The 12,582-nt window shown below is 44.6% G+C and overlaps 1 protein-coding gene across 3 annotated transcripts in view; it reads left to right on the plus strand.

Annotated features, from left to right (window-relative positions):
• The window catches only part of hspa12a (heat shock protein family A (Hsp70) member 12A), a 155,591-nt gene that overhangs the window by 117,327 nt on the left and 25,682 nt on the right, over positions 1–12,582 (plus strand). For all 3 annotated transcript variants that reach the window (XM_085994411.1, XM_085994413.1, XM_085994414.1), the window contains 2 exons: positions 208–312; positions 1,084–1,200. In XM_085994411.1, the coding sequence (XP_085850537.1) occupies positions 208–312; positions 1,084–1,200 (222 nt within the window). The remainder of the gene's footprint in view (positions 1–207; positions 313–1,083; positions 1,201–12,582) is intronic.

The following is a 12,582-nucleotide window of genomic DNA, read 5'->3' on the forward strand; positions in this document are numbered from 1 at the left end:
GACGAAGGGCCATCGACCTGAAACGTTAATTCTGTTTCTCTCTCCACAGATGCTGCTTGACCTGCTGAGTATTTCCAGCATCCGCAGTGTTTTGCTTTTGCTTAAATGTGACTAGATAGAGTTACAACTCTGTGAAAGCTTGGACAGTTGTCATTTTATGGAACTATCATCATGTGTGATGCATTTATTTCTTTTTCTGTCGTCTAGAATCTCACAATTGAAACAGAACTGGAGGCTGCCAATGGGAAAAAGGTCGAGGCTATCGAAATCTTTGCCTGTGCTCTAATGTTCTTTAAAGATCATGCATTACAGGTGCGTCAGATACAACAGAGAACTTGTATATAATGAGGTTTCCTTTTAAAATGCTATGTTCATCAGACAGTTTTGACGGAAAATTGCAAATCGTGTTTATGTTGAAATTTATGCTGCCGAGTGTTTTACTTTATAAAGCACTGTGACCGGACTGTTCTGTGTCTTGTATTGCAATTGATCACAGCAGTTTTAAATCTTGCTGCTGCAGACCAAAATAATCAGTAGCACTTAAAACTGCTTTGGGCTTTTAAGAAATGTGATACCTCCTGCCAGAAAAATTCTCCCTTTCAAACTTCTGCAGTAATTTTCAGTAATGAAAAGATTTTGGGGCGGCTCTTGGTAATGTAATTCTTGTTAGTAAGAGTGTAGTGCAGATTTCATGGTTCCAGCAGACTCATTGACCGCCACAAAAAGCTATTCCTTTACTCTTTCATCTTCATAATTCTACGTCCTAGTAATCACCCTCCGCACAGTCGCTTGCCAAAGGAAATGGATCCAAAAATAGATGGCAATAACAGTGTTCCGAATTTCTAGAGTTGCTCGTTCGTTAATAAACAGATGCATCCAGTAAAAGGTTATTGGATGCTAATTAGTAAAAGTTCCAACATTCTGTACCTCTTCACAAATGGAAGATTTCTTTTAGATCATACTTGGCGTGTGCAAACTATAAACACAGTTAACTTATGGTGTAACTTAAAACAGCCAGGACGTTGCTGTAAAATTTCAAGCAAAAAAACAGGAAAGCTGTCACTGACATAATTCTATTTTTAGGAGCTGAGTGATCAGGCTGGCTCACAATTTGGGAACCCGGATGTTAGATGGGTCATTACTGTGCCGGCTATATGGAAGCAACCGGCAAAGCAATTCATGAGGCATGCGGCCTACAAGGTAGGTTATAAGCACTGTAAACCACATGGCACAACATCACAGGCGATCTAATTAAGGCAACAAGTAAATGTAACCCAGAAGTAGACTACTTCTCTTGATCCAGCAGTGACTCTAACCCATCGGTAGAATCATTATTATCAGCAGTACCACATGTAAAAAAAGCAGCGTGCTAGGACAACCCCCAGTTTCTGTTTAAGGTACGATTGCTACGCGAGGCTGTATGCGTATCAGAAGGAATATTCTACAGCATTACATAAAATTCACGGTTTAAGTTTACATGTCCATCACAAATTGTATTACAGAAATGAGTACTGTACTATTACACTGTGGACACTGAAATATTGCAAGTCAAAGATTCCATTCGAAGTTGCAGGGTGCATATATGATGACACACACGGGTCAAGCAGTTGCAATACAGTGGTGGCTTCTCCATATACTCCCAGAATTAACAGAAGCTGAAGGTCTTTGTTGTTGGCATGTTTTATAATTGCCCCGCCCCCGATCCTGGCGACCCCCCCCCCCCACCCGCTCCTCCCCCCACCTGCTCCTCTGGTCACTCCCCCCCCCCCCGACCCTAGCGATCTCCCCCCCACACCCCCCGCTCCTCTGGTCACTCCCCGCCCCCGACCCTGGCGATCACCCCCCCACACCCCCCGCTCCTCTGGTCACTCCCCGCCCCCGACCCTGGCGATCTCCCCCCCACACACCCCGCTCCTCTGGTCACTCCCCCCCCCCCCCCCCACCAATCCTGACGATCTCCCCCCCACACCCCCCGCTCCTCTGGTCAATCCCTGCCCCCGACCCTGGCGATCTACCCCCCCCACCCCCCGCTCCTCTGGTCACTCCCCGCCCCCGATCCTGGCGACCCCCCCCACCCGCTCCTCTGGACACTCCCCGGCCCCCACACGATCCCTCCCTCCCTGCCTCCTCTCTCCTTGGTGGAATGACTGTATTTCCAAAGAGATCCACAGAGTGATTAGCTATGTACTGAAACTAATGAAAAACTCATGTATTTCTTGATATTGAGTAATGCTAAAAACAACTTTACCTACACGGCCATCTTGAATATCATGACAAGAAATTGCATTTTGAAAAGAATCTATGCAATGAAGTGGTACTGTCCGTCTCTGAAGCAATTACAGAGCTTTCAATCGTTTTCAGTTGTCATTTGGATAACTTGCTTTCATAGATTTGTATCAATGTAATGATAATTAATCAGTGTGGAGAATTGTTATGCAGTATTGGTTGTTCACTCGCCTCCATTTATAATACAAGATCTATTAAATGAAGACCTATCCTCAGTATCCATAATATACTTACAGGTGTTCACTGTTAATTATAATGGATGTTAGTATAAAGTTCAAAAAATAATTTAAATTAACTGTACAGTACAAAATAATTTATATTGACAATGTTCCAGAGGCAAACTGAAAAATTCTAATTTTTTCCTAAAATGTTATGGTACAATATTAAGGTCAGTTCTACCAATTTTTTGTCCAGTCTTGGAGTAAGTTTTAAAACCAGTAATAAAAATGAGTCAGAATTGACATCTTTTTTAATATTGTTACAAAACTCAAATGAACAGAAGTAGTGATTTTTTTGGAAAAGTAATTTTAAAATAATGTTACTGTTTGACATTGCATCCAAGTTTTCATTTAAAGCACATTCTCCATTCTCCAAAGCACATTCTAAAGGGTATATTTTGCCTGGTAAAACTGCTATCATATCAGTAAAAATGGCTGTGATTTATAAACCTTTTTTTAAAACTGTAAAAGTATTACTTTGGCTGGAATTTTCTGGGGTGGTAGCGGGCGCGATCGGTGGCGGGTCGGGTGGGAAAGTTGTTATTTTTGGGAGCAGGTCAGGAACCCGCTGTCAACCTGCACCCATGCGCCTTTCCCCCTGGCGTGTCTATCACCGTGGAGCCAACCCAACCGGCAGCGGCAGGCGACCCAATTGAGATGATTAACAGCTAGTTGTCAGACCCTTAACAGGTTTTTTTCACTTACTTTTTAAATTTAACTGGATGGCCACGGGATTCACACAGCTCGGGAAGCATGTCTGTCAACCTGAGGCGGGAGTTCAGTGGCCATTGCTCCAGCTGATTCCTTGACAGCATCAAATGTACAGTAAAAGCTCCCTCCTGACAGATGGTCACTTTCCTCAGTCCATTTCCAGCACGGATTCTGCAGGCTGCAAGTGTTTCCAGCAAAGTCTCCATCCAGTGTCAACTCATTGGAAGAACTCTCTCACCATTGACAGACCTGCCATATCTTCCATCAATTTGCGTGTTATTTATACTGTCTCACCTTGGTCCAAAGATTCTGACCATGATCAGCCCCAACACCAGCAACACCAGGCACACCAGCAGCACCAACAACAACACTAACCTTCTCCGCAATCACCTGATGCCGCATAGGACACAGGGCATCAGGACATAGAAACATAGAAGATAGGAGCAGGAGTAGGCCATTCGGCCCCTCGAGCCTGCTCCGCCATTCAATGCGATCATGGCTGATCATCCAAATTCAGTACCCGGTCCCTGCTTTCTCCCCATACCCCTTGATCCCTTTAGCCTTGAGAAATATATCCAACTCCTTCTTGAATATATTTAATGAATATTGCTACCCGGGAGGCCAGGGATGGCCTCACCATGGCCAGATTTAGTTAACTTTATGCTGTACACCCATATGGCTGCCACATGATGCACCAGGTTGGCACCACCCCACACCAACACCTTAAAGCATCTCTACAATATCCAAGCCATTCCTTTCACACACATCACCATTGGGGGAGGTACCGTTATGTCTCACCATTCACTAAGCCACTTCCAAAGGTGCACACAAATCTGTCCAAGACCGGAAAGTGTTGAAAATAAAGATTTTTATGTTTGACACCGCATTAACAGAAACTTTACATAAACATTGGATAAAAACACCCAAGTGGCTACCCTTGTATGTTGTTAGTTGGTATGATTGCACTAGGATGAGGGTGAGTGTGAGGGGTGGCTAGTGAGATGGGGAAGTGATAATGTAAATAGAGAGGGTGGGTGGAGGTGCAAGGTAAGTTGGTGTGGGTAAGGATGTGCAGGAGTAGGGTAGGGAAGGCAGAGTGATGGGGATGCAATGAAAGGCACAGTAGGATGAAGTTGAGTGTGGCTTTGTACTAACATTTCCTGATCTAATTAGATAATTGAAATGTTTGCGGCACTGCACCCAGGTCCTCCTGACCACATCCCTGCTTGTGATCTCCTCTGCAATCTGCAACCAGGCTGTGTTGGTCTCCTGGGAGGACTCTTCCACCCATCGGAAGAGAAAATGACCTCCCTGCATGCTCTGACTCGCGCCAGAAGCATATGGAGGGAGTCATCGGAGAACCTGGGTGCAGCCCTCTGCCTCTGAGCAGCCATTGTCAGTGTTTGCAGCACTCCAATGCTGTAGTGCACTGACAGCACTATGTTAGATTAAATGTCAAATCTAATGTGGTCATGGTCCCTTTAAAGATCCCGGCTGAGAACGCGTCATGAATGACGTCACCAGACTTGCTCTGGGCTGGGTAACGCGTTGGGCGGGCTTAATAGGCCCCGTTAAGGTAAGTTCGTTTTCAGCAGTGGGATGGAGCCAGCAGCGTGGTCGCGACCCACCATGGTCACTGCCCGCATCGACCTGCCCAGGTAGGCAAAATTCCGGTCTTTGTCTCTGACCAAAGCAACTGTAGTACTGAAAATAGCATTGTGCTTCAGTGATTTCATTACACTATCAAGCTACAGTGTAAATAATAATGGAGAGCAAAGCTCGTGGTCAAGCACATTCCCAGGTGCTGGTCATGAAGATCTCCTAACAAGTTAGACCTGAACCTATTTGGGATAACCACACTTGCTCCCCACATGATACAATCTTTATCCACTGACAATTCATTCCTACGAACGAAGTATGGATGGATACCTTCCTCTGATACCTGGTTTGGCCATCCATTTGCTGTGTAATCATACACCTTTGACATAATTGGGTCACGTTTGGTTGCCCTACCAATCTCTTCAACTGTGACTGGCAGCTCATCAATGTATGAGAAATAGAACACTTCTTCCTTCTTGGGTGTAACTTGTGATAGGGATGGCAACCTGGACATAGCATCAGCATTACTGTTATCAGCTGATCATCTGTACTCAATATATACGCTGACAAAATCAAAGCCCATCTCTGCATTCGGGCTGCAGCTAAGGTTGAAACTGAGGATTGCTGTCAGAGGCTTATGGTAAATAACTAAGGTAAACTAACGACCAAACAAGTATTTGTGAAACTTCTTGACCCCAAAAATCAATGACAAAGCTTCCCTTTCGATCTGCACATAATTCCGCTCACTGGCACTGAGAGTGCATGAAGCAAAAGCAATTGGTCTCTCCTCCCCACTATCTAGTACATGAGAGATCACTGCCCTAACTCCGTATCACATGCTAGCTTGATCTCCTCAGATGCATCATAGTGAACTAACATGGTACTCTCTACTAACTGGTTTTTACACTCTTTGAATGCTGTGTCGCATGCTTTTGCCCACTTCCAAGGGACCTGTTTTCTAAACAGCTCATTCAGTGGATATAACAAAGTAGCCAAGTTTGGGAGGAACTTTCTGTAATAATTCAAAAGAGCCAAAAATGATTGAAGTTCAGAGACATTCTTGGCAGTGGTTGCATTTCTGATTGCAACCATCTTTTTCTTGGTTGGATGTAAACCATATCTGTCTACTCTGTGCTCTAAGTACTCCACTGAGTTTTGAAACAACTCACACTTGTGAGCTGTCACTCGTACTCTGTGCTTCTCTAGCCATTTGAGCACTTCATTCAACACCTCATCATGGATTTGCCTGTTTGGTGCTGAAATGAGTATATAGAAACATCCAAATAACACATTACCCCTTCAATCCCTTGCAAAATTTGGTTCATCACCCCCTGGAATATGTCGGGGACAGAAGACACTCCAAATAGTAGCCTATTGAACTGATATAGGCCTCGGTGAGTATTTATAGTCAAGCATGACTTGGACTCTTCATCTAACTCAAGTTGTAGGTAGGCGTTTGTTAGACTACTTCAAAAAGATCTGGCCACCTGTCAGAGTTGTGAACAAATCTTCCACATTTGGCAATGTATTGGGTAGATTACACTCTAGAACCTGGTTTACGGTTATCTTATAATCACCACACAACCTTACCTTACCATCTGACTTAGGTACAACAACAATGGGTGTAGCCCAATTACTCAGATCTACCTTAGAGATAACGTTCTCAGTTTCTAGTCTTTTGAGTTCTTGCTCAACTTTCTCCTCGAGTGTGCATGGTATGGGATGTGGCTTGCAGTAAACTGGTCTTGCGTCTTTCTGCACTTTGACACTCACCTTGAAGTCTTGGATCGGACTGCCCGTTTCACTGAACACCTTCGGATACTGCTCGATGACATCATCTTTCGATGCAAATTTTGCTTCCACATGAAAAATCTCCTTCCAATCTAGCTTCAGTGATTCCAACCAATTTCTACCTATCAAGGCAGGCTTGTCTCCTGCCACTACTATGAGAGGCAAGCCCTGACACTGATCCTTGTATTTCACTGATATGGCGACACTTCCTACTGGAGGGATTTTCTCTCCTGAGTAGCGTCGCAGCTCGACCTTCGATTTCTCTAGTCGATAATCACGCAACTTGCCGCGATATAGTGATTCCGGTACTACGCTCACGGATGCACCAGTGTCGATTTCCTTGGATATCCTGGTTCCTGCAACATCTACTTGGATGACGATACCTCGCGAATCGCTGTTAGATACCTTCGTGCTCTTGATGACATGAATCTCCAGAAACTCCTCGTCCCGCTGCTTCTCTTCAATGGTACGTAGTGTTTGGTGATTTCTACTTCTAGCATTGCCAGTCGGTTTACTCTTCTGTCGGCACACCTTCACAAGATGCCCAGTTTTCTTGCAGTAGAACCACTCTGCCTTCAGCTATGGACAACTTTGAGCGATGTGTTGTCCCAGGCACCGATAGCAAGGCATCAATGCACTGTTACCTTGGCCAGTTGCTGAGGTCTTGGGGCCCAACTGCCTTTTACTTTTAGTCTGCAGCTGATTCGCCCCGGTTGTCTGACGATTGGAAATGGCGCAGAACTCTCGGGAGTATCGGTCGGCCATATCCTTCGACATAGCTGTCTGACAAGCTAAGTCAAAAGTCAAGTTAGGGGTTGTCAACAATTTACTTCTTTCAACCCACAAACAAAGCGGTCACGCAAAGCTTGGCCCTGAAAGTTTCCGAAATGACAGTGAATGGATAGCTTTTTTAAAGTTACAATACCCTCATCTTTTAATTGATCACGTGCTTCAAAACGATAACTTTCAGCAATTTCCAGAGGCTCAGGAAGTTGTACTGCTCTAACTTGGTTAGGATCTCCTTCAGCAGCATGTCCTTCGACTTGGCGGGAACAAGCACATTTTTCAGGGTTTCATACACCTCAGGGCCTGCTGCAGTCAAGAAAATAGCCTGTTTCAGTTCTAAAACCGCCCAGTTACGGTTTACATCATTGGGGACTTCGACAATACTATTTGCTGTGAAAAACATTTCTAGCCGCTCCACATACGCTCCGAAGGTTTCTCGGTCATGATGGAAATCACCCAAACGCCCTATTATTCCCATAGGCGCGGCCATCTAGACTCTGGCAACGTTGACAGTTCAGCCACGTGTGCTCGAAATTTACCTCGAATTTTTAAGTTTTTCTGCAAAACGAAGAACCTCTAACAGTCCCTCCGTTGGTTGGCAGGATTATCCTCCAACAAAAATTTCAGCTAGAGAATCCGCAATCGCATCCTCATCGCCAATTCTGTGATATCTTGAGACACAGCATATATGTACAACAGCACAACAGCTAAGAACTGTACTGCACATGGCTTTATTATTCTATACATCAGTAGTCCACCAGGTGGCTCTATTACAATTGGCTGTACCATTGTGGATATCCACAGCCCAAACCACATCAGCTTTCAGGTTATATGAGGATGAAGGACAGAATAGCGTGAGAAGATGGGAAGCAAAAATTAATCCTAACAATTCTCAAATCTTAAATCAGACTAATCCTTGAATATATGTAACATGGAATGAACTGGCAAGGAAGGTAATTTGTTTAACCATGAGAAGGTAATGAGTTATGTGTAGACTAAATTTCAATAGAATGGACAGCATTCTGAACAACTTCTGGAGGGTTCATTTTTCTCAAGCCATTTATGTGACAGATAGAAAATTGATCGGAATAATTTAGTAAAATATATCAACAGGGGCTCGATACAAAAATAGTTTAATAACTAACATCGGAACGTAAAAATGTATAGAAACATAGAAGATAGGAGCAGGAGTAGGCCATTCGGCCCCTCGAGCCTGCTCCGCCATTCAATGCGATCATGGCTGATCATCCAAATTCAGTACCCGGTCCCTGCTTTCTCCCCATACCCCTTGATCCCTTTAACCTTGAGAAATATATCCAACTCCGCCACTCAACGAGATCATGGCTGACCAACCAAACCCAGCACCCTGTCCCTGCCTTCCCCCCACACCCCCGATCCCGCCAGCCCCAAGAAACACATCGAACTCCCTCCCGAACACACCCAATGAACTGGCCTCCACCGCCCCCCGCGGCAGAGAACTCCACAGGCCCACCACTCCCCGGGCGAAGAAACTCCCCCCCCCATCCCAGTCCCAAATGGCCCACCCCCCATCCCCAGACCACCACGACCCCTAGTTCTGGACTCCCCGGCCATCAGGAACACCCCCCCCCACCGCATCTAGTCCGTCCAGGCCCGACAGAACTCCATAGGTTTCGATGAGATCCCCTCCCAACCCTCCAAACTCCAGTGAGTATAAGCCCAATCGACACAATCTCTCCTCATACGTCATTCCTGCCATCCCAGACCAGAAAGGACCATCGTGGTCCATCTGGCTGGTCCCAGTGTCTGGGAAATACATCCCAGGCTACCCCTTACATCTTAATCAAACTTTTCACCAGGTACTTATCCAAGTCTCTCTTCAGGAATTTGCTGATACATTGAGCCCCCCCCCCCATTGCCCTCCTAGGCAGTTCATTTCATGTTACACATATTCAGAACTTAGCTTGATTAAAGTTTCTTCTGATATTTTTGGCTGCTCTGATTTAAAATGCTGTTGTGGTGTTAAAAAAAAATCAGCTTCCTTAGACTAGTTCTAAACCAGCGATGGAGTAAATTGATTTTAAGGGGCCGACAATGAATATCTGCTTCAAACCTATACTTGTTTTCTGTCCTGCTGTACAACACAGCACATACATTGGATTGCAATCTGATATTAAGTGGCACATCTGCAGGTTTCTAGAGGAAGGGGCAAAGTAAATACTAGAGAGATCGAATTCAGTTTAAATCAATTTAATCCAAATTGAATCTGATCCCCAATATAAATGGGTATCAGCAAAATGTCGCATCAACTCCAAGTTTGGCAAATTGGAGCCATAATGTCAATTTCGGCTCTAAGTGATATCCACATTAGATCCAAGAGCATAACAGTGGATTAAAAAATGTCATGAGAGACACTTAAATGCAAATCTAGAAATCAGGCACTTGTTCACTTCTGAGTATCCAATCTATATTATTGCAAGGTAGCGCATCAGAATAGGAAATTGGAAAGATAGGTACACAATGAATGGGTTTCTTTAGCAAATGTGGGAAGATAGAAGGATTTGGATCTGATTAATGACCACTCGGTGAAAGTATCTAATCAACATGAAGTTGTAATCAACTGAGCTAATTAAGTACCATAATATATATTAATATATTTCAAGGGCTTTTGATGTTAAGTCAAAACATCTAAAGATACAGAAATTGTTTCTTTCAATACTGAACCCAAAATCTGTACTAATAACACATTTTGAAATTAATGGAGTTTCAACAAGTCATTTCACTTAATTCATCAAAGAAAATATTCCAACACACAAGAAAATCTCTCCAAGGGGTGAGTAATTGGATTTAAAATGGCTGCTTCTGGCAGTTAGTAAAAGTAGGATTCTCTGTTCCTCCCCCCAAACTTTATTTCAAAAAATACTTTTTGAGAATGTTCTGCCCAGTATTTTATTGGTGGGTTTTGATTTAAACCATGATCTGTGTGTAAATCTTCAGATAATTGTGACTGATTTTGACTTCAGTTTGTTGCTGAAGTGCAGCTAGTATTTTGAACTTTCATTTACTATTGCAAAGTTCAAGTAGCAAAGCTTACTTATGAGACAGAAATGATCTGAATGGTAACATTACCATGAAAGTTCGAGAATCACTTCTACACCTCAGTATTAGGTTACTCTCTATATAGCTGGCTAGAGAGATAGGAACAACTGAGAGAGATTTATAGATGTACTGTAATACCATTATAGGTTTAATCCTGTCCCGGTGGAATCCTTACATGTTTTGAGTTCATTTGACATTGTAACCAAGATTACCTTATCAATGTGTTACAGGCCTCTTATTTAGCCATTTTGGCAAACCCTTTACATTAGTTTACAAACCCACAACACAGTGATGCAAGTTGTCCTGAAGCACGTCATCAAGTCATTTGTGTATATGTCACTGTGGTTCTTGTCCCTCTTCAAACAAAAAGATTTGCCTAACACTTTGTAAAGACAGTGGGGGAGAAATTCGGTGGGCTGCGCCACCAGTTAGCGCCTAAAGAGGGCACTCAGTGGCTTTAGCGCCACTGGCCACGCCTCCCGCGATATTTAGCTGGGGCGCTAATGGCAGCGTTAGCCTGTTGCGCTGCGCCGCCACCGATGATGTCATCGGTGTGCGCAGTGCCTTGCTACCGCCCCGATCGCGATATTTGGCAGCGACCGCCTCTGTAGTGCCGCTTGCTAATCACGCCCGGTTCACGGGGCCTACCTGTGGCGGCAGTGGCGCAAATTAAGGTGGCGGTGCGGGGCGGCCGTTTTTTCGGCGGCCGCCTGCCAGCACCTCCGTCCCCGGCCTCCTGTTCTCCCCCCGCGGCATTGCCGGCTGTTTTCCGAGAGCCCGGCACTTCTCCTCAGTGCCGGGCTCTTTTGCCGGCACTCGCGATCGCTCATCGCGCTGGTACAGGCCCCTCCCCCTTAAGAATGGGAGGAAGGCCTGCAGTACCGCAGCACGCCGTGCCGCAGTGTGTGGCGCTGCGGCACGTTGCGCTGCGATATTCAGTTTCAGCGCCCTAAGAGGGACGCGGAGCGCCTCGAGCCTCGCCCCGTGTCCCTCTTGGGGCGCTCAAGCTGAATTTCTGACAATCGCTGCTGCTCCGATCGCAGCGCAAAACCTGGCGCCCAGGCGAGCTTGGCGCCCCGTTTGCGGCTCCACCCAATTTCTCTCCTTATTTGTATATTTATATATATCTGTATGATATCTCCAAATGAATCACTTTATGGATATGGTTTGTGTGCAGTTAATTTGTACAGGGACAATATTGTTGGTCATTTTAGGAAATCTTTCAACAAAGACAAAATAAGCGTAGGAATGGTAGGATGGTGGAGTATGAGATAGATACTGAGGACTCAGCTTTGACTTGCAGCCTCGATTTATACTTGAACTTGAGTATCTTCACTGGACAAGTTTTGCTGGTTTTAACTACGTCACCAAATAAGGGAAAAGTCACTAGGATGACCTTTCCCAACTTTACAAAGAGTTGCATGAATATCTATGTAGGAGGAGATTGAGGGCTGTAAGGATAAGTGCAAATAGAAATGATTGCATGTTGTGCAGAACATAATAGTCACTGTGCTGCTGGTACCATGCAAATGTCACAGCATGGAAGGCAGCTGATCAAGAGTGAGTAATGCAAGGGTGTAAGATTAGATGGGTATTCTGGAGTTTTACCTGATTTGTCTTTGAGAGAAGACAAAAAGAAACTTTGCAGACCCTTTTCTCCGGAGATAGGTTAGACAGAGCAGATTATACACAATCTGAGGAACGGATGGGCTTTTCTTAATTCCTGCTTTCTTAGATACTTAAATCAACATCTGCTTAAACCACAAATCGTGCCTCCCGTTGTTCAATGTGGAATGGTGGTTGGGAGAAATCTAGTATGTAGCCTATACTTATCTAGTTATGAAGACAGAAAATAGCAAGCATGAGGACAGGGAATGTATGAGATCGATTTTAAAAGTTCACGCAACAATGCACCTACACATCCTGCAGATCATGAAATTTTCAAGAATGCATGTGATGTTGCTGTAGCAATTTCACCTGGATTTAGGAATAGAGGAAAATATACTCAAGTCCGAAGGTGATGCTAAGCTAGGAGATATAGGAGTAAGTTTTAATCTTTGCCATACGGGCGGCAATCTAGCAGAGTGGAGCACCTGCCGTTATAGAACCTGCC

This window comes from Somniosus microcephalus, chromosome 8 (genome assembly GCF_052327205.1).
Source record: "Somniosus microcephalus isolate GS21.2 chromosome 8, FLI_Smic_1.0, whole genome shotgun sequence".
NCBI classification, from domain to species: domain Eukaryota; kingdom Metazoa; phylum Chordata; class Chondrichthyes; order Squaliformes; family Somniosidae; genus Somniosus; species Somniosus microcephalus.